Consider the following 23,907-nt stretch of genomic DNA (forward strand, 5'->3'; position numbering starts at 1 on the left):
TACCTGCAGTATTCTACATACTAAAACACATTTCATCATTGATGGCGATTGACTGAACTCAAACCTGGTATTAAGACATACATGTAACTAAGGCCAAATAAAAAAGTTGTTTGGTTCCGGTTATCCGACCCCACCTAGTTTTTCATGCCGACCCTAAACTTTTTTTACGTATTCAACCAAAAATAATAATAAAATCATGAAAATCGTCTTGCAAGAAATAGTGGGTGCAGAAACTGCCATCAACTTAAAAAGACAACATAAAACTGTTCTTCGAATCTGTAATGGCTGTACATCTGATAGGAAGAAATAAACAACACAGATGAGACCATTTGGAAAACCTGAACTAGACACTCACACATGACAAAAAATATATAATAAAATAAAAAATCTACCTACCTCACCTATTTCAAAATTGAATGTAACCGGAACCACACAATTTTTTTTTACGCCTAATAAATGATCTAATGATGTAATTTATGATACACATCAAGAAACAATGTCTAGTACATCCGTACTATGCAATCAAATCTTCTAACATTGCCAGACGCCAAGTTGATAAAGAAGCCATGCATTAACATTATTCTAGAGCAGTTTATTTGGGGTTAATGTCCTTAGTATTTTCACTTTAAGAAAAAAAGCTTATGAACTCAGATTGGGCCATTTTAAATTTGGTATGTATAATTATATCAAGAGTACAAATAAACAACCAAGAACAAATATGATGAAATGCCAGTTTCAAAGGCTTCAGTTTCTCAGTATATATCTGTAATAATTGCAAAAACTCAAAAGTAGAAAAATAGCTTTAAATCTTGTAAATCTACACACAGATAAGTTACTTATCTGTGATCTACACGCCACTTTTTTGTCATTTTGGGATTTACAACAAGGATATGTGTGTGGAAGTTTTGCAGGAAAAGCCACCCATATAGACAAGTGAAAGTATATAATACGATTTGGTCGTTGGTGGCGCTATACACTCAAATTATAGTCCATACTACGATAAATATAGAATGATTGATCTGGGCACATAGGTATATGATAAAGTACGATGCCCGGACAATTTTTGTAAGGGGTCAATGCAAGTCGGTTTCAAGTGAAGAATGCTTACAGAAGCGATAGATTTGTTGACAGAGCAGTTAACACCTACTGTGTACTTTGAGCATCTGTAATTGATACTACTAACTCTGCTCAGTATTCAGCAGCGACATCCATAGGGACACGTAATCTTGCTTGTATATGTGGATACATGGAATATAACGTTACGAATTAGACCAATCTGATTAAACCGATGTGATGAAAGCTTTATTTACCTCTATTTCCATTGTTTTGTGACGTTTGTTTTCGTACCGAGTGATCGCCGCCTTCCCACGATCACTCGGTACGAAAACAAAGTTTAACGTCACAAAACGATGGAAATAGAGGTAAATAAAGCATTTAGAGACGCTTTCACCACATCGGATTTTAATCAGATTGGAATTAGACTTGCTCAAGTTTCTGGGCTTACATTTTTATAATTAAAGAAAAAAATATTTTTCTTTGTATCAAGCGAGCATGTTGTATGGAGTATCAGAATATGCTTATTTGTAGCAACATTGTTCATATCCGTAATATAATAGGTATAACTCCTCAATACAGGCATTGCATATATTGCATTGACATTTCGAAATAAACAAAAAAGAATAAAGCATATATAAAATTATGCAGAATTAGAAGTCAACATAATTATGTACCTGATGCGGTGATACCCACTCCCCGCCCCCTTTTCGTATCTGCCAAACTCTCGTTCTGAACTATCGCCGTCAACTGACGAGATTTAGCAGCTACTTGTACGCATGCGTTTGCACTAAGCTCGACATCCAAGCCGATCAGATAGTAGATGAAATAGACCATCGGATACCATCAATTACTGTATATATCTTGGAGTCTGTAACGTCACTTTTCAACACCACACGAGTCATTTTACATGCGCTTTCCCGGCTATAGGACACACACAAAAATCAACGCATAACCTTATCGAGCCCGTGCACAGTGTATTTTCACCCGGCGAACCGTAGAAATCAGCCCGGTGAACATTTGGAGCACTGTATCGTCTCTTCCGCGTTTTCGATTTCAGAAACTCCGTGCCAATTTTGGAACTGGGTAGACACGCGTAGGAGTGTGTTATTGTATGTGTGGAAACATTATGTCAGCACCTGTAGTAATCCCTGCGGCTTCCAAGCACACAGCAACAGTAAGTAATCGTATAACACACACCGTTAACGATGATAGTGTGCATGTAAATTGTAACACGTTAACTAAAAATACATGTAGTCGAGTCGTGTGCTATTTTTAATCGTGTACAGTTTGCTGCAACTGTTGGGGGTTTAAGCTTGGGTATTCCCAAAATGCGGTCAGGTCTAACGAAAGACCTAGTCGGCATGTTTGGCAGTATCTAGCTTAGATCACATTGTAGTGATACAGATAACATCCTGCCGGGTCAATCAAAGATTAGTGACACAGCCAACAGGCTGACATACATGTACAATCAGATGATATATAATGTAGCAACCCAAACATAGAGCCTAGAGGAATTAAATATCGAAGCCGCTCTACTTTTTTTATTTCGTTTTTCGAAACGGGTTTGCAAAATATAGAATTATTAACTCTATATTCTTCGCTCATTTTGTGAAAAAATATTGTGTGTAGATTGTGTCTACAAATTCCAATCTTGTTTGGAAGTTGTATCGGGGGATGCATACATAACTGGAGGCATAGGAGCATAGTATGATTAAGATGAATGTTGTATGAAATTTATAATTAGTAGAAATGGCAATATTTTAACACTTTATAAACCTAAATTATTAATAATATTCACAGCCTTCTCAATATTAGCCTGGTAATTGAACCTTCGGTTTTCTATGATAGACACAAATTAACTGTTTCCTGTTATTATATTTGTCAGTCTAGTGAAATAAACAAAAAACTAGACGCCCTCTATGGCAGGTGTAAATTAACATTACTGATTGTCAGAAGGTGACCCCATGTGAGAGTATCTGAGTAGAATTGTCATTTATTGCTGAAATTCAGGAAATTTGATAAAACAAATGGTCCTTTTTACTACATGTAGTCATTCAGTCAGTTCAAATATGACTATGAATTGAAAGTATCAGTATGATGTACCAATATACTTGATTTATTTTTAAATTTTAAACCAACCAACACATGCATCATTCTAAGGTGTTACAATGAGAACTGGATGAAATATGGGCATCCTAACTAAAAATAAGTTGCAGATATATATAACATGTACATACAATGTGCTGGTTGAGGAAGGAAAAGATAATGATTATGATTTGTTTTTTACTTTTGTTTTTCATATTTCATCCTCCTATTTTACAATTAGATATTACTTAGTATTCCCCAATGCTGCACTTTGTACAGCCAATTACAAGTGGCCTAAGGGGCCTTGTCACTATAAGTCATAAGATGCAGAAGTGACAAACTGGTAGGTCACACTCACAGGTATTTCTTGACTGACTGCAGAAAATAATTGGGAACTAAAATGATAAATACCTCCTCAGGCATAATTTATGAAAATCAAGAAAAAATAATAACATTTTTGAACATTTGACATTTGTGAACATTTTGAGCACAATATTAAAATGATTGTTCCAACAGCCGAAATATCGTTATTTTGACCAAAAAATCCTCAGAAATGGGTCATTATTTAGAACATGGCCAGCACACCCCTGTCTAAAATTTATCAGAGTACCCCCCTTTTGCAGATATCTTCATCAAAGTGTGTGTCATTGATTTAGACACTGGTTCACATTCTCTGCTCAATATACCCAGACAATGTAGTCAATTTAATGAAAGGCTTAGGTTTCTGTATTAGTCAATAGTTGAAATGTCAAGCATCACTACAAATGTATTATTAGTTTGTATGTCGTCTCAAAATGTCAGGATATTGTCAGCTTGTCAGGAAAACCTATACTTAGACTCAGATGAAGTGTAGAATGTACAAATTAACATATACATGGAAGCTCTCTCAAGTCAACAATGAGGTGAAAACAGTTCTCATGTAAGTGCATTGCTTTTATTCTCTATCTCTCTTACTTGGTTTAGGCCATATAAAAAGATATTATGGTTCTCTTTACATAGCAGGGCAGAAAATAATGGAAAAAGTTCCTCAAAAAAAAATTGTCCAAATCAGAAAAAATTTTATGGATGTTTTTTGGCAAATTGTACTAAAAATGAAAGCAATTCTCATACAAGTACATGTATATTATTGCTTGCTATTTGTGGCTTAAGTTTGGACAAAAAAAACATTAAAAAATTTGTTTGTCCACAAGACCAAGTCAAAAATAAATAGTAGTTGTCCAAAGCAGAAAAGTACAAAATGGATATATTTTTACCATACACATGTATATGTTCATGTAGGCTTTGGATGGAGAAGGAAGGAAACTGTCGCAAAAGATGAAATGAATGCAATTGTTTACTTGAGTGATGTGGGTTGGAATCTAACTTTTACAGATCTATACAAATGTAAGGAGTATTTGGTGTAATGTCAGAATTATGTAGACTTGACATCTCCATGAAAGGCATCGTCTTTGCATGGAAATTCAAATGACATTAACATTGTGCAAAAAGATTTACACAAATTGGTTTTCTTATGACAAGATATAATGTAACTTGTAAGCCTTCAACAACATTTATTTTATTTTTACTTACATGGTATGCATACTATTACAGTGAGTATGTACCAACGATTTGAAATACATGTACATGTAGGTTACCACAACTTTACTACTGGAGTTGCATTTTATGAGAGAAGATTTGAATACTTTTACTCAACTTTGTCCTCAAGAAAGTATGACATTTGTCGTCAAATTGTACACTCTGACCGATACTTTTAGAGGTCTGCAGTGTAGCTTAGTGCAAGATGTCATCTGCCAGCTGTTGTAAGCAATGTGTCCTTTAATGATAGCCATGCAAATGTAGTTTGTTGTTGTGAGTCAAAGTGATAAAAACTGGGATTTCTTGCAAGTCACCACATAGTAAGAGATAGGGGAACACTAAAGTTTGGTGTGTCAGTAGAAAAATTGTGTGCATCAGTGGTGCATCAGTTTGGCTTAGCGGGCACACTGGTTGTAAGGCAGTTTTAATTCACATTCCAAAATACATTATCGTCGCAAACCACGGCCTGTATTACGGCAACGTTCTTAACAAGCCTCCCACAGGAGGGATTTATTTATATATTTATTATACTTATTTTGAAATGTAGTGGTAGAAATAATAACTCTGGTTTGCGAGAATGAAATATATGTGATTTTGACAGTATTTGCCTACCTAAATAAATTGTCATGGTAAAGTTGTCTGGTAAAATTCATTTGTATGTAGTTGCTTTTGTCCCCCTTTTACAACAAATATATTGAAGAGCCATTAAATACACTCTATCTGACCATGCTTAGTTTGTTTTGTTTTTGATTTCCGTGGGTGTTTTCGTAGTATTTGCCTCAAACTACAGAACAAAAGTTTTTATTTTGATACCTGATTGCACCAGCCTGTTTTTGCTGCTGTGTGGTACTATCCATCAAACACGACAAAAATCTTGGTATTTTCAATTTGTCATACCAGTAACAGTTGATACCTTGAGGGAACACACAAATCATTAGCTGTTTCTATTGTATATTTCACAATATGTACATATAGTGAGCTGTGACATAAATAGTGAGATCGTTGCTATAGCAACTTGAATACTTAACCTTCCATGGGAACTAAATGATCATTCATTTTGTTCAGCTAGTAATCACATATAATTGTTGATATTATCTCCAATATCTAAATACCATGGGAACTGAGAAATGTCCATGTGCCTAATGATATGTGTGTGACCATACATTTGACCATTGATAGGACAATGGATACTGACTTAAAAGACCGTCAATTATAAAACTAATGAATGGAAAATGTCCTTCCTTCGTTGAGGGAGTATGAGTTAATTTTGTTATTTATTTTTGTTAGTATCTTCAGTATCTAAATACCATGGGAACTGAGAACCAATGTGCCTATTACCCAGTAATTCTGTGACTAATGATATGTAATATGACCATATACAATGTATTTGGTCATCAATGACTTAGAAACCAAGGCTGTCATTGTAAAACTGACACGACACATGAACATTAGCACCATCCATCCTTTGTTAAAGGGTGTAAGAATTCATTTTTTTCTTTGTTTTTTTTAATATTAATTATTGTCATTCGTACCAACCCATGCCCAAACTCAAAATGCGCAAGTTTTGCTATCTTCAAATCAAAAGAGACCAATCACTATTATGATTTGCACTAAATACGCAGCATTTCAGTACAATTTTGTCGCAAACCATATTTCCATTTTGTGTCTACAACATAGACACCAAGTCTATGAGGTACAAAGAGTCATGCTGTCATATTAGCCTCCACTTCAAGTGATGTCTGATTAAGGTTAAAGGTCACAGCAAGGTACACTTATTATTCTTGTAGTCTACATACAAACTATCTTTGATGATCTTTACAATTGAGAGATCCCTTCAATCAAATGCCATATCATTACCAGGGACCTTGCCATGATGAACCCATTAGAGTCAGGATCCAGTCATAGAAACAAAGCCACATATTTAAAGCTAACTAGTTAGTACATATGGTTGCTTTAGAACTTTGATGCAGTTAAGTGTTCGTCATAGCACCATATCATATGTACATCTTTTTTAAAAGAAAAAAATGCTATTAAGAGCAATTATAGGTGCAATACTGACTTACAGGACTGTCTGTAAGGCAACATCCATTACACAAGATTCAAGTCATCCCACTCATGGTCTTTTTAATCTTTTACACTCTGGTCAGCACTATCGTTGTATAAAGTCATCCACTGAACATTTTAGGAAAAGCTTTTACCGTCTTCAATTCGATTTTTAAATGAGTCTTGATTTTTAATTTTATCTTGTTTTTTATCCGTCCTTTCTTTGTTTTACCTTGTCTTTAGGAGTACTTGTGAATAGTTTAGATTCCAATATTTTTTAGACATATGGTAATAAAGGGTCTGAATCTGAATCAGTAGATTTATAACAAATCCATCAGACAGTTAAAACTATTAACAGTAACGCTAAACATATGTAACTTATCTGTCATTTTTGGTCAGATCATTCCCCCTACTTCACTCAAATGAAAGTTCTTCATGTGAAATAAAATCAAGGTTGCGTAGTTAGCCTGGAATTGATTGGAAAGAATAAAGTAAAAATCCAGCCTACACTTAAATACACTCTCTTCCTGAGGGAAGTACGTTTTTCATGTGTCAGTTTTATTATTGGTTGCCTTTACTGACTTCATTTTAATGGGCACATTCACTCTCTTCCCGGTGGAATATATTTTCCATGTGTCAGTTTTATGATTGGTTGCCTGTACTGTCTTCATTTTAATGGTCACATACAATATACTCTCTTCCCGAGGGAAGTACGTTTTCATGTGTGTCAGTTTTATGATTGGTTACCTGTACTTACTTCATTTTAATGGTCACATACATATAATTTGTTATACAATTGCTTGGTAGGCACATTGGATCTCAGTTCCAATGGTATTTTTTATAATATCAACAGCAAATAATGAAATTATTAACTCTTACACCCCTTAAGGCTTAACGAAGGAAGCATGATTTCTGTGTGACAGTTTTGTGATTGATGGTCTTGAACAGAAGATCATGTCAAGAACGTGCTCTCACACCTGGATGAGACCATGGAGGTATAAAAATAGATTTTTATACCTCCATGATGAGACCAGCAATTGGTGTTCGATTTGCTCTTTTGTCCACAAATTATAAATATTCATCTGTTTAGTTTAACACCTTGTTATCTCACATTACTAACCAGAGAGGCCCAGTGTCACCTGAAGTATTTACTAATAATATAAGGTGTAGTTTGAAGAGATAAACTATTGACATCAATCGATCACAAACAAACAAACACTAGGACGAAGTGCAAAAAAGCCAGGTTGAATGTATCATATTTTTCCACTCAAACAAATTTGATCATGCCCTTTCCTCTACATTACTACACATATTTTCGAGACTGATTTAACGACAACAGTCATAGTTGAGTTGCAGAAGCACACCAAGTCTACACAAATGGGTGACTGAATGAAATCTTACACGACCATTATAAACATTGAAAACAAATCTATCACTCACAAGCTCAAAACTTCCATTTTAACTACTGGTATTACATCAGAGACTGATTTGTACATTCAATAGTTCCAATATTTACTGTCTGTCTCACTATGACAAACCTGAATGTAAATTATTTCCACCTCACAACATACATTTGGTTTATCTTCATTTTCTGGACTCACCCTCATTAAAAAACATTACCAACAACTGCCACACATACTCTAAATTAAGAAATGCATAATTTATGTTCTGTTAACATAATTATAGAAATGTGTGGTCAAAACGTACCCACATAAGGGACATTATATTATTAACAGTATAGTTAGTCTGTAAACATCATTTACATGGACTGCTATTTTGAGTACTACAGTACGTGTACATGTATATCATGATCAGTGTGTCCTCTATTAAAGCTAATTTGACTATTATACGCCCCAAAATTTGGTGTTCCCCTACATGTACATGTACCTCTTACTATGTGGTGACACAAGAAATGCCAGTTTTTATCATTTTGACTCACAACAACAAAATTTGGTTATTATTAGAGGGCACACTGGTTGTGATCTCTATTTCTGTGTACTACACATTGTGTACATGTAGGCTATGAATGACCATCATCGCAAACCACAACCGTTTTACGGTACCATTCTTAACGAGCCGGTCCCTACTTTTATTGCGAAGAAATAATAGCTCTGGTTTGCGAGAATGTGAATAACAGACATTGAGTTCTTGCCATTTACAAAGTTGATGAGTTGCTAGTATTTAATGAAAATGTGGATTTGCATCCGTTGATTAAAAATAACAAGAAGTTATGCAACAATATTCGTCCAGACTTTTCGAAAGTTACTACCATTTTTAAACAAATAAATTTCCAGGTAATGTTTACATTTTTTACTCAACAAGGTGTGACTATTAAAATTATGTGTTCGTATTATTTTTATGTGGAAGGCATATTTTATCTGTGCTGTAACCACTGAAGCGGTGTATGATTAAGTAATTAATTTTGAACAAGACACACATCTACACTTTACCTTTGATATTTGTCGTTGGGCTATATAAACAAAAGTATGTTTTTTATAAATATAAGTATAAATATTCATTTCTTGCTTGTTGTACAGCAGCATTTGAGATGTATTTTTAATATAGAAAGCACTCTTTTAAGAAATAAATATTATAATTACAAAATGTATTATATTACCATGCACAAGCAGAAAAGATGGATTGTATACCCTGGTCACTCTGTGTCACAACAACCTGTGTCTACATCACTGGTTTTGTGGTTCTACATCACAACAACCTGTGTCTACATCACTGGTTCTGTGGTTCTACATCACAACAACCTGTGTCTACATCACTGGTTCTGTGGTTCTACATCACAACAACCTGTGTCTACATCACTGGTTCTGTGGTCCTACATCACAACAACCCATGTCTACATCACTGGTTGTGTGGTTCTACATCACAACAACCTGTGTCTACATCACTAGTTCTGCGGTGCTTGAAATGAGTCAAAACATTCTAAATCACTATAATTTTTCATGATTTTTTGTAAATTATCCTTGAGGAGGTATAATTATATTATTCCCAAATATTTTCTTCATTCAGTGGAAAAATACTTATGACCTAAGGTTTTTATCATTCACTCGTCTAGTGACTTGTAGTGACAAGGCCCCTTAGGTCACTCATATTTTCCATTGCTGAACTGTGAGAGAAAAATATTGGAGGAATAAATATCTAATTATTATGTTTATACAGGTTAAAGTAAGGAATAGTTGAGCACCATACATTGTATTTTGATGTTAGGGTCACAAGAAACTGTTGGCTGGTAGTATACACACAATGTATTAGATCATGAAGTAAGGAATACAAATGTAGTTGAACACCATATTTTGATGTTAGGGTCACAAGAAACTGTTGCATATCAATTTTGCTGGTAGTATACACAATGTATTATATCATACATGTATGTAGTTAATCCAGTCTAATCTGTGCCATGTGGTGTATGCCGTCATACAAAATGTTACAATACAGACATTGACGTATCATTTACACATCTTCATTTCTATACTGCGTTTGTTATATATGTAACATCGTTCTACCAGTTGAATGATGACATTGCTAGAACTATTCCTGGTTGGTCTATCAACTGTGACGCTCACCGTTTTATATGATGAACCCATTGTGATAGAGCCTACGTCTAAACATACAGCAACAGTGGGTATATATATCAATAGATTCTGGAATGGTTGTTTCATGATCTAAAGTGCAAGTATAGCTTGTAATCTGTGTGGACCAAATTCTATGATTCAGCATGTCTGTTGTATATATAATAATACCTGTTGGGTTTTGTCCTCCAAAATTACTGCAGATCCATGAAAATATGCATTCATGTAATATTATAACATGCAATAATTGGTAACCATGGTCACTAGTATAGTAGTAAAACCCAAAGTGTGATTTCATTATACTAATGAATGTGTTTTTTTGTGGGTTTTTTGTAGGTAATCTTTCTCCATGGACTAGGAGATACAGGGTAAGTACATGATAATGACAACTGTTTGTTTGTAGATATATAGCCATTCCTGGAGTAGAGTGTGCTCAAATTGCTTTACAATTATTATCCCAGACACAGACCTATTATGGCACAACACTTCCACCAACTCTCCATGACACATACATGTACAAGCCATCACAACCTGTAGATCTGTAAACACTAAAGCATTTACATGTATATAGTAACCTCTGGGTACAACATGCGCCTGGGTTGACTTGGGTACAACATGCAGCTGGGTTGACTTGGGTACAACATGCAGCTGGGTTGACTTGGGTACAACATGCAGCTGGGTTGACTTGGGTACAACATGTAGCTGGGTTGACTTGGGTACAACATACAGCTGGGCTGACTGGGGTACAATCATAGTTCAATCTTGCCAAAGGACTTGAGCCATTCAGAAACTAAATGGCAGAGATGAGATTCAATTTGCAACTTACAGATTGCAAGCCATTCCAGCCATAAGACTGTCATGACTCCAAATGACATAGTGGAGATACAATTTAGTTATGAAATGACAACTAGACGCTATTACTTTTTGTAATTGCTATTTTAATGGTCATAATTTCTATTTTATTTGTCATTGTGCTACTAAAGTTAATGTATTATTTATCCTCTTTATTGTGGAATGATGGACGGTGGCTTTAATCTTATGAAATAAATTCAACTGAGTAAATGAGGTTATGTGAGCCTGGCATGCACATAATAACATAGATAAACTGTAATAGTAACTTACAATGTAAAAAAGAGGCTATCAAACGGGGTGTCCTGGTCTTATAACAATCCATTTCAATTTTGTTGCTGTCACTAGTTTTATTTCTTAGTTTTATCTATGGGCACACTGGATATCAAGGGTAGCACTTCCATTTCTCTTTATTTCAACAATTGAATACACTGTATTACCTTAGGAATATAATTTAGGTGAAAACACGATCAATTTTTGCACATCGATTTTAATTCGTATCTGATCTAGGCCCTTTAATTTAAATCAGAACAGAATTAATATCGAGGTGTGAAAAACAATCATGTTTAAAGCTTAAAGGTTCAGTTCAAATTATGATTAAAATTTTGTTGTCAAGAACAGTTGTTGTTTGGCGGAGCTAAATTTTGACAAAGTTTTGCAGGAATGAAGCAAAGATTAATAGATAATTAAAGGTGGGAAAGCACAGTACATCTTGTGATGTTGTTTGTCTAATCTTTGTATTTTTGAAACTCACAGACATGGCTGGGCCGCAGCATTGGCAGCAATCAAATCTCCCTACATAAAATACATCTGTCCAACAGCGTAAGTATACATTATACATACTCAGTCTGTTTCTACTGTCTTCTTTATACTTGGGTTCTCCCCAGCACCCAATGGGAGTGCTGTTCAGTCAGGAATATTTTTGACTGTGTACTTAAAGCACTTCTCATACTGTCCATTTGTCTAACGACCAATTCCCAGTACACTCACCTCATATAAAATACAATGTACATTGGTTCCACAGCGTTAGTATACATTACCATTCAATCCTCTACTTTTAGCAGAATTTTACCCAAACGTTTTGGTCAGTCATGAATATATGTTTTTAAATCACATGGAAATTTATTTAGTTTGACCTCCCCCCCCCCCCCCCACTTAGCTAAATTTTGTTTTGCATCAATCTTTTGTCTTCTCATAGCATTTGGCTAATTTACATATTCAGATCTACATACTCACTCACACACTGCATAACTACAATGAACAAGTGATCATAATACCAAATTGTGTTTATCTAAGAAATGTACATTTTTTATCCAAGCACTTTTGTCATTCTGAGTAAACTCAGTACAAATAAAGGCTATGTACCAGTGATTACTTGCACTGATGGACATAGTGAAATACCCCAAATAGTATTGCATACCTGTATGCAAATGATATGCAAATAATGTAGTCATCATTCCTTTCATTGACATGGAATTGCATGACTACACGATATGATTTTGATGGCAATTTGCTGTTTGGGATAATACAATGTAATTTATTACTGTAACAATAACAGAATCCTATACCATAATGCATGCATGCCGGTGTGGGTACTCGGGTACTTGCACCGTCTCATGTTTGCAGTGTTTGCTTCACTGCTTACGCTTGTGAAAGAACAGCCACAGAGAACTCCAAAAATACCCCAAGTACGCTACATGTGCACTTGTGTGTCATTGGTTCTATTGTATGGTTGTCATGTCAACCATTACTTGACATAATGTGTTTTTATCAAAGCTGAACCAACAGAGAACAGTGTATAAATAGGGAACTTGCAATCCAGACTGAGCATGCTCAGACGCAAAGGACTATGGGATTTTCTGTGGTTATCGTAATACCTAATTTGGAGCTACCGATAAAATAAACCTCCCACATTGCTCAGGGTGACTATGAATTGATCATTTGTGGTTAAAAACAATATTGTTTACAATACTATTTGATTAGTATTTATTATCGCATTTCCCATGATGCAACATTCAACATGGCGGGTTTGCAAGTTCCCTATTCTATCTTACAAGTCCAGTTATCCACATCTAAACCATGACACTAGTCATAGAAGGTCATATCTGACAGGTGTTGCTAGTTATCTACCCTTTCTATTCTCACTCCTGTAATGACGACATACTTCCTCTACTGTAGTAGACATGTTAGACAATTTGCATAGCCATTCTGCTGTCTAGTTCAGTAACAAAATGACGTTTCTCTTTCCATTTGAAATTCTTGGAATTTGAACAAAATAATACAAACTCATTGGTAGGAATTCATACGTGACACGCAACAGTAGAACTGAGCGAGTTATCAACTCATGCACAAATCCCATGGTCCCTATTTGCAGCTTGCAGAGAATTTCAAAGTGCAGAAGCAGCGTTTGGAAAAAAGGAGCAGCTGCCATACGTGTATTGTTCCTGATTTTTGTAGATAACAGGAGAGTCATCATCAAAGTGAATTGGTTCAACCTCATTGAAATTACCTCAGAGAAGGAACACTTCTCATTGAGTCATTTCGAGTTTCGAACTTAAACCATAGAATGTAGTGGATGTGCAACTAATGAGTATTTGTCATCATTTTTGTTTCCAAATAAAAAAGGTTGCTTATAATTTCACAATTCACTATCACTTGTCTAAAAACCAGCAGCTACTGGTAAAACTCCTACTGTATAAACAACTGTGATACTGTAGTCTTAAATAAATAAAATAAAATGAATAAATAAATAAATAAATAAATAAATAAATAAATAAAAGTATAAATTCTTGATCTAGATTAAAAAAGCGTTCACGCCTAGAAATTTGGTTCGGACTATATTATACAATGTAGTCCGGACTTAGTCAGCCATTTTGGTCCGGACTATTTAAAGTCAGACTTAGGCTGCCCTAACACTTTCACACAGTACTTTTAGTCCAGACTATAACTTAGAGTGGCCCTGGAGCGGACTATTTCTGCCTGTGTGAAGCCCCTAATAAGGACCTAGAAATCCTAGCGATTGACAGTTCTGACCCTAATCCAGTTCACCTCTACATTTTATAGGAAAGCTGTCTTGAGTAGGGATTAGTATAAGCTGGGGATTAAGATTGGCAGGTTTGATACTCAGCATTGCCTAAGCATAGACATTAGTGTTATTGTGACACCAAACTTGTCCGAATACTAGATCAGTTTTATTACTGTTACTGAAAAATGACGATAGACATTTTTGGAATTTTGGGTCAGCAAAGTAGTACATGTAAGTATCCAGTGACTTTTAGGTTATAGATACGATACGTCGATAGTGTAATTGTCTAGTTCTTTATTTGATTAGTTATTGTCACTATGGAAACTTGTTCAGGTTATATCACTGAACATGGAGTTTTTTGTCACTGATTGTTTTTCACAGATGATAAATCCTTGTTAGATCATACCAAAATAGCATTTGATTAGATAATGCTTTAGAAAAGGAGAGCCTAGAATCTGTGTTAGCTGTAATTACATTGGGAATGTCATTTCCTGTGTTGTGTAACTGAATAGGTAATGGGACATGCACTTCATTTCCTATACTGTAGAACAGGACAGCATGGAATTTATGATAACTACAGGACATTTCATTTCCTATACTGTAGAACAAGACAGCATGGAATCTATGCTAACTACAGGACATTTCATTTCATATACAGTACAACAGGACAGCATGGAATTTATGATAACTACAGGATATTTCATTTCCTATACTGTATAACAGGACAGCATGGAATCCATGCTAACTACAGGACATTACATTTCGGTAAACAGAATCCATACTATTACCTGCCAATTCCAGGTTTGATTTCTATTTTCCCATCATTGTCAGCAGCTAGGTGTAAAAAATTCATGTGATTCCAATTTAATTATAGTATGTCATTTGTCCGCTGGCAACTTGAATTGCGGTAAAGCTATACATCAATGTATGTGTAAACTTTAAAGTTTTCAATGCATCATTACAGTACAAAATATTATCTAGATGCTTGGATTTAAAAATGAAATTGAAAAAGTACTGAAATAAACAAATAGAAATGAAAATTCAAGTACCTGCAGAAAATTACGTGGAGATCACATCAGTGAACAACATTGTTTTACCCCTAGCTGCTGGGAATTCTAGAATAATGGAATTCAAACATGGAACTAGCAAGGGGTTTACATGTACATAGCAAGTACATTGCAAGGATTTAGTAAATACTGGTGGTCCCAGACTGAGTCCTTAATTAATGGTTTCTCTTTATTTGAAAAATTTGGGTTCATTTATGATATAGTTGAACACGGAGTGCATTTGATATAAACTGTTGAAGAAAGAATGAGTTATTTGACCTTTAAGTGCACAGTAGAACCATGTAGATGATATGTAATGTACAGTCAGTTCATTTCCTGTATTGGTAGAACATCACAGACTGTTTGGATCCAAGCTGTCATTGTAACATGTGCACAATTATCTTGGTTTTTTTGTGTCGTGACTGTGTATCTGTTTTATTCTACTATTTAGTCTCCAAGTGCACTCATTGAGTATCATGGGAAATGTGACGTCACTTTGATAGTAGTCTAGTTTATAAATATAACATGGAAATCTTACACTGCTACTGAATTCTTAATATTTACATGTCAGCCTCTAAAGTTTGGGATGAGGTGAGATATGATGAATTTGCATTTTATACAAAACGTACTATGCAGATAAATTTTGTTTATTTCTTAGAAATTGATGAATTTTCTTTGAAGAAAGTAAAAACAAAAGTTAAGACTTCTTTTTCTGAGGAGAAACTTTAATTTTTCTTAGAAATTAATTGAACAAAGTAAAAAACAGAAGATAAAGACTTCTTTTTCTGAGGAGAAACTTCTTTAACTTAAACTTCTGAGAAATTAATTGAACAAAGTTAAAGCAGAAGTTAAAGAATTTTTTTTATCTGAGGAGCTACTACATCAAAGTGTACAGTTACAGATTACAGCATGTCAATTTTAAATAGTCACTCAGCTATGTGTTGATGTGGAACAGTACGTAGACCTGATGTAGATCCAGGGTGCATCTTGTATTTATTCTGTACATATTTGGGGTTGGGGTTCTGTACATATTTTGGGGTTGTCGGTGGCCAAACGGTTAGCTCGTGCACCTCTTACCTCTGTAACTAGGGTTCGAACCCACCAGGTGTCAGCTGAGTTTGATTTAAAATTTAATTAGGACTGTATGTAAGAAGGGTGATGCTCAGTTTGACCCTGCTGAACAACACAGGTTTCCCCCGGGTACTCTGGTTTCCTCCTGCTTCTTACACACTAGGGCACTGCTCATGTGGCGACCATTCAACAAATTTTCCGAATATATTTGGAAAAATAGTATTAATTATTGTTATTGTAATGTAATGTAATGTAATGTAATGTAATGTGAAAATATTTCTTTAAAAAAATAAAAATATTCAAATAAAAAAATAAATAAAAAATCCTGTACCATGGATGAATGGGTTCACACACACTAAGGTGGATAGCTATCACCTGACTGTACCCTGGGTTTATCAGTAAAATCTTTCTCTATCATTGATGGTATTTTAGTCTTTGTTCTATAAAAAATCACTCTTAATTAAAGAGATCAGCATGTCTTTCCATCATTTCATGATGTTGATGTTATTTCACATGTAACAAAAGACAAAAGAAGCTTAAACATAACAACATAATACATCGCCATACATGTACATCTTGGAACTTGAAAATCGACTATACTTTAAAATATTCACAATACGACAACAAATAATTTTAATGCAACAAATGTTCAGATATATGGCTAATAAAGAAATTTCTAAATTATGAAACATCCAAGCACACACAGATCAGAGAGAGTTGTGGGTAAAATATTTCACTATTTGTGGATGGCAGGATTCCAAGCACACACAGATCAGAGAGAGTTGTGGGTAAAAATATTTCACTATTTGTGGATGGCAGGATTCACCTGACTTAATTTAAGCATGAAATTTACATAATGTCTTAAAACTATAATAAAATATTAAAACTACAATAAAACCACACCATCAGCCTTGAGAGTTTACCATACTCTGTTGCTATGGAGACCTTAGTCATGCAAATCATAAATGACGTTTTGTCAGCTATAGCGTCGAAAATGAATATTTTTATCAGGATAATGGATTGTTTGATGTTTTTAGAATATGTGACATCTTTGTTGATTGGCAAGGCATTCAGATGTTACAGAATGTAATTAGTGTCTATGAAATATATGGTGTTCGACAGGAGGTAGTAATGATACAAAAAAGAATTTAACCTCTTTACTGAGAGTTTTCCCCAGGGAGTCTTATAAGAGCTATTACGACAGGTTTTACGCAAATCTATTCAAAGTGCAATTCAGGTTACTAGAATATCAAGATTGGTGAGAAAAACAGGAAACAGGTTTTATGTAGACATTTTTGTAGATTCAAAATATTATTATTTTTTAAATTGGAGAATCAACTAATGAAAAATGACTTTCTATAATTCCTAGCTGATATTTAGTTCAAATTGTACGAGGATCCAGAATGGCATGAATTTTTGTAACAAATTTTACTGAAAGGGGAGTGCTACTCCAAGAAATAGAGGTATTTTCATAAATTATGGGTTCTGGAGAGTCATTTTATGATTTTATATCACCTACAATTTACTTGCGATTTCAGAGAAATATCAAGTTGATCTTGTTCTTTTATAGGATATCTTTGCTATGGGCTATTGCATCATGGGAGTCAGTAGAAATTATGTATTCAAGTTGCACAATGAATATTCATGAGATATATTTTACACTAAAGGGAATAAACACTAAATGTTACACTGTCACTGGAACTTGTAAAGTTACTAACAACGATAATTTTTTTTTTTAAGTTTCTGATTTCTCACTGTGGCTAATTTTCTCCATCTTAATGTTGTCTATCCCAACAGAGATCCCATACCAGTGACTTTAAATGCCGGTTTCCGCATGCCATCCTGGTTTGATATTACCAGTCTGTCATTTAATGATGAGGAGGATGTTGAAGGTATCACCAAAGCCACACAAAATTGTAAGTAATCATTCTTAGACTAAGTAATCTTTTACACAATTTTTGAAAACTACAAAATGTATAAACTTTCTTAATATACCATGTGATGTTACCTTGTAGTCAGTGCAGTGGTTTACCTTACCCCTATAATCCTACGAACCATGCTGGTTGGGGTACTGGCTTTTGATAGATTCAACCAAACCAACCCTTGAAGGTTCCAGGTTAGGGGTAAGACCAAATCCATGTTGGGAATTGGACATGGTGCAAAAAACTCCTCCCACAGAAGAACTTCTTGTTACAGAAACTGTAATAACTTTGCAGAAGTTGGCGAAAGGAACTAGACTAGTGGAAGCCTAATGTCCCAGCCAGGACCATGGAGAACACATGATGTAGCTGTAAACAATCTTTAAATGTATTGACAAATATGTGTAGCATTTTCTTTGTAGCATGTGTGTATATTTTGGGTTTGGTCTTCAAATACATGTAATTCATCTCATTATAAATGACACATGCTTAGTGTATATATTTGACTGGAATGAGAACATTAATACATAAAATGATTAAGCTATTCCACTATAATGTAAATGTCAATGGATGCCATCGCTGGCATTGAAATATAATCCTGGTGTTGTTAGTACAACTATTTACGATTCAAAAAATGAGTTTATTAAAATTCCAGTCTGACATCTAGTAGTCCAAAAAAATTGTCTGAAAACGCCTGAATTTTTTGTTCAAATAGGTGTAAGTTTTCATAAACAAAGTACTTTAAAAGTTAAAGATTTTTATTTGTGAGACACACATACTGTGTTAATAGTATATAATTACATACTTACTGTAAATGTGATAAATGTGCCTCTAAAGACAACCTTTGTAGGTATGACCACAATCATGAAATATTTGAAATAACATAGCAGGTGACTTGAATGACATTACACTTACTCAATATATCAACAGACAGGCTAGGTCAGACAGTATTTCCTCTGATTCTTATTTGCACACTAATAATACTGTCAACTACTGGTAGCAATCACAAGAAAATTGTGTGTTTTATGCAACTTATTGCCAGTGACTATTATGGCTTTGTGAGAAATAATTTTTGCGCTAACTGCAACATGAACGATTTTGAAACTGTTTTGGTCTATATAATGACTTATTCATGTCACACACCCTGAACAGTATTGAATCACCAGTGAGTAAAAGTAAATTGTATAGCTTTACACATGAATATATGCATGTAGTACAGAACAGACAGACAGAATTATTTAAATCACTTTTTATATACATATATGAACCACTGTATTTTTTCATATCATGCAGTACAAGGAATGATAGAAGCAGAAGAGAAGCTAGGCATACCAAGTAATCGTATTATAATTGGTGGATTTTCACAAGGTGGAGCTGTTGCTTTACATTCAGCGTTAACATTAAGCAAACCACTAGCTGGTATCATTGGCCTCAGTACATGGCTACCTCTACACAAGCAATATCCGGGGGTAAGTCATGCATTATCTTTTGCAATGAAAATCAACTGAGCAGCAAGAAGTCGTCACCTGACTCAAAACATCTTACTAACATTGCTACATTTTATACAAATTTATGACCCGTAATTACCTTGAGTGAAAACGTTATGAATGAATTGTTCAACCATTGCATATATGTTAAACATTTCTGGTGGCCCACAGCAAAGATTCCCAAATAGGGGACAACTTCACCTTGAATGTTTTTCAGAAATTTTGTGTGATGTAGGTGATGTAAAGCCAAGACATGACTGTCCAGAACTCAAAGTTCATGTATAAATACTTTTTTATTTCTTGGAGTAACATTCCAATTTAACTTATTCCTGAATCATGTGAATGGCTAAAAGCTTTGATCCTGAATTGATCCGCAATTGTGCCCTAGTCAACCCAGCTGTATAATTGGGGGACCTGGTAGGACAGAGGTTGCAATGTGAATGTTTTAATCCTATGCACTTTAAAAATGCTACCCAGTGACTTGGAGTACTACATTCTATATCTGTGCCAGGGGTAATACATGTAATTATAAACACTGTGAGTATGGTGTTAATTAGTGTCATATGAAATCTAATATTATGATGAACTTTTATCTTTATTATTAGGTTTTGAAACCAGACAATAAGGACACACCTATCCTACAATGTCATGGTTCATCAGATCCAATGGTACAATACAAGTATGGTGAACTCACCAATACCAAACTAAAAGAAATGAATTCTAAAGTGATCTTCAAAACATACCCAGGCATGGCTCATGGATCATGTGACGCTGTAAGTACACATTTCCCCCGGGTACCCCGGTTTCCTCCTGCATTAACACTGAACCCATGAGGGATGGCCCTCACTGGACTTCTTGGGAGACAAGTGTTTATATACTTAAAGAACTATCCAGTATAAATAAAGATTATTATTATCATTATTATTATTATTATTATGTGATTTGACAAAATTCATATCTGACTTATTGTTCTTTTCTTTTTTTACAGGAAATGAAAGATGTCGAAGAATTTATCAGAAATTGTCTTCCACCCCAAGAATAAAATAACTTCTCAAGTATTCAATTTGAGTAATATGTAAAAATCAGAATGTTATGATGTGTACAGATGAAATATGAGGATAGCTATCCTTTGATAGAAATATCAGCAAATTTGTTTTTGTTTATGTTTTGTTTGTATTTGATAAGATCTACCAATATTCTTAAAAGATGCATACTTGGGACCAATTTATTTTAAAAACAAAGTAGTTTCGATCATCCAAAACTTTGCCCTTTAAATTAAATCTTGTTCCTGGTCCGCTAAAAAAATCATTACAGATATTTGGTTGTTCAAGTTTCATTTTTCATTGAAACCATCCAACTTATTATTACTCGTATGTTGTAGGTGTAATACAGTGTTTGGTGGAAATTTAAAATAATTTTAGGGGTCAGTTTATTTTCTATTTGGCAAAACATTGCATGATGACCCCTCAGGGCCCTCACTTTTCATGATGACCCCTTAGGGCCCTCACTTTTCATCTTGATTTTTTATTGAGAATCAGTTGGCGTTTTCTTGAATAAAGTAAGAGCAAAAGCTATGACTTTCATTTCATAAGTATCGTACACCCTAATTTATGTAAATTCACCATCGGATATAACCCAAGGAACTGTGACACGATTAAATTCCGAATTGAGATGTGAACGGTAGGCTTCACTAAAATAAATCACATTATGATGCTAGGTTTGTATATTCTTTCTGGTTAGTCAGGCTATGCTATGAACCTGCTTTGTTTCCATATTGTTTGGCAAACTATTCATACTTTTGAATTTTACGCAGGAAGTAACATTATGATGCTAGGTTTGTACATTCTTTCTGGTTAGTCAGGCTATGCTATGAACCTGCTTTGTTTCCATATTGCTTGGCAAACTATTCATACTTTTGAATTTTACGCAGGAAGTAACATTTATGAATTTTATGCAGGAAGTAATACTTTTGAATTTACGCAGGAAGTAATACTTCTGAGTTTTACCCAGGAAGTATCTGTTCCTGGTTTATGTAAAGGATACTATTAAAGAAACTGTTAGTCACAATACTTACACAAACAGAAACAAGTTCCAAAGTATTTCCAACAATCTAAAGGCTTCCTTTTACTACAGTGGAAATCAATCAAGCTATCCCAACAAAGAATGGAGTGAGAACCTTATGGAAATATTCTTACAGAGAATAATAGTAAACCAATGTATGACATCACAGTGCAAATGATCACAAATTATAATTACACACATTACATAGTTGATTTTGGACTCATCACACTATACCAATGATTAGCTTGCGTGATCTAATCTGTGATCTCTAGAATCACTTGAATGTAACCATTCAATGTTTGCAGCTAGATAAATTTTCATTGTAGGAATGCTGGTTCCAGAACATAATAGTACCTTTACAAATTTTATGCTGAGATAGTCAGTAGGCTTCAGTATGATCATTGATGTGTTCAGGTTATGCCACCTAGGGAGTCTGGGATCTATGCAAATAGTGTCACTAAGGGAGCCTAATAGGTCATCTCAGGTCAGGTTAATTGTGAATCTTTCCCAGCCAGCTCCTGATTGGTTAGAAGCAGCCATAGGATAACATTGCATGGTAACCGAGCAGAAAGTTTGCCAGCTTGAGGTGTCTTGAGACTCCCTGAATGGCATAATCAATACACATCATGTTATTAACAAGTGTTTTGTCTTCAAGTGTGCTAGTTTGACAGTGTTGTTGTCATAGTTACTAATTAAATGAAATGCACTGACTTCCAAAACTTGATGCAATTCTGTCTGATTTGGATGGATTTCTGATTTTTTATTCCAAATTGTGACTAAATTCTTGATGAAAGCACTGAATGCTCATAGCATCATCCTCATCTATACATGGTTCAACATTTTAAAGATTTTTAGAAATTTTACGGTGGAGCAGACGAACTAGAAAACAGCGCCCTCTATAGACAATAGTGCTGTTCTGTGAAATAGTTTAGAGATAATGTTCTGTACTGATATTAAGTGTTGCTGTTTATGTAACTATTTCACTGCCATACCATACTGTAATATCTTTTCTATAGACACTAAAAATGTGGTGAATTCAAATTTTCTTGGTCCAAACAAGTTTTCAGTAGCTAACATGTCGAGAGCAACCTTTCTACTAGAGCTTAAATCTTCACATGTTAAAAAAAATAGTGTGGGATGAAAAGTATGAGCAACTGTTCCACCACGACAATATTATGCAAACAGAACAGCGCCCTCTTAAAGGTAAAGCAGTGTCATCTTGGGGTGAATGCTTGAATTAATTTATATGTTAACAAAACATAGTTGTTTTTCATTAGAAACTTCTGTAATGACAAATAATGTAAATTTATTTTGAAGATAATTACTAGATTCCAAATTTCATCTTAAGGGCTATCTAATGTAATCTAATATAATCTAATATAATGCATGTTGGACAAAATGGAATATTGCTACCACTAGATGGCACTGCATGTGTATCAGGCAAAAGTTTTTATTATGTGGCGTGTTAGCCATACTGCTATCACTAGAGGGAGCTGTCCATAAGGCAATAGTTGAATTCAGCTGTTTGTTAGCTATTGTGCTATAAGGGCACTGTGCAACATTTGAATTTGAGTAGTGTTTGCTGCCACTAGATGGCGCTGTTATTAGGCAACTATGGGTAACGTAAAGGCATTCTGCTACCACAATAGGGTACTATAAATTTGGTCAGGGGAGAACCATTTGATTTTTTTTGGGGGGGGGGGGGGGGGGGCGGGGGAGTGGTTATGGCAGCAAATTTTTTTCCCATCACTGTGACAGCAAAATTGTTTTTCTTTTGTCAGTCCTGCATCAAAGTATTTTTTCCATATGCAGAAGCAATGCAAAAAAAAAATTTTCTCAGTTACCAATTTTGTAACATCGAAATAAAAAAAATTTTACACTTCTATTTATTGGAACAATTTTTTTTTCTCAAGCCATTACAGGATCAAATAATTTTTTTTTTCTCCTTCACCTGCCGATAAATTTGTTTTCCCAAAATCCCCCCCCCCCCCCACACCGAAATCAAATGGTTCTCCCCTAACAGGGCTTTGTGCAACATTTAGATTGCATAGACTATTAACGTTTGCTACCACTAGATGGCCACTGTATATTTAGGCAACTTGCTAC

At 34.7% G+C, this 23,907-nt stretch overlaps 1 protein-coding gene across 2 annotated transcripts; it reads left to right on the plus strand.

The window, feature by feature from the left end:
- Nucleotides 1–1,860: 1,860 nt before the first annotated feature.
- LOC144445444 (acyl-protein thioesterase 1-like) lies at nucleotides 1,861–23,479 on the plus strand. 2 transcript variants are annotated; one of them, XM_078134991.1, is made up of 7 exons: nucleotides 1,861–2,230; nucleotides 10,680–10,711; nucleotides 11,949–12,014; nucleotides 18,132–18,250; nucleotides 19,547–19,722; nucleotides 20,346–20,513; nucleotides 20,729–23,479. In XM_078134991.1, the coding sequence occupies exons 1-7, from the start codon at nucleotides 2,168–2,170 to the stop codon at nucleotides 20,780–20,782; spliced, it is 678 nt and encodes a 225-aa protein (XP_077991117.1). In that variant the 5' UTR covers nucleotides 1,861–2,167; the 3' UTR covers nucleotides 20,783–23,479. The 2 variants fall into 2 exon arrangements, with proteins under 2 accessions (XP_077991117.1, XP_077991116.1); XM_078134990.1 differs by lacking the exon at nucleotides 1,861–2,230 and adding an exon at nucleotides 10,255–10,392.
- Nucleotides 23,480–23,907: the final 428 nt, after the last annotated feature.

Source organism: Glandiceps talaboti, chromosome 14 (assembly GCF_964340395.1).
Source record: "Glandiceps talaboti chromosome 14, keGlaTala1.1, whole genome shotgun sequence".
Classification (NCBI taxonomy): Eukaryota; Metazoa; Hemichordata; class Enteropneusta; family Spengelidae; genus Glandiceps; species Glandiceps talaboti.

Excerpts from the sequence above, each read along its gene's own strand:
- LOC144445444 (XM_078134990.1), top strand. The coding sequence starts at position 10,285 with ATGATGACATTGCTAGAACTATTCCTGGTTGGTCTATCAACTGTGACG. Across the intron at positions 18,251-19,546 it reads CACCAAAGCCACACAAAATT|TACAAGGAATGATAGAAGCA; the intron begins GTAAGTAATCAT and ends CATATCATGCAG. Across the intron at positions 19,723-20,345 it reads TACACAAGCAATATCCGGGG|GTTTTGAAACCAGACAATAA; the intron begins GTAAGTCATGCA and ends CTTTATTATTAG.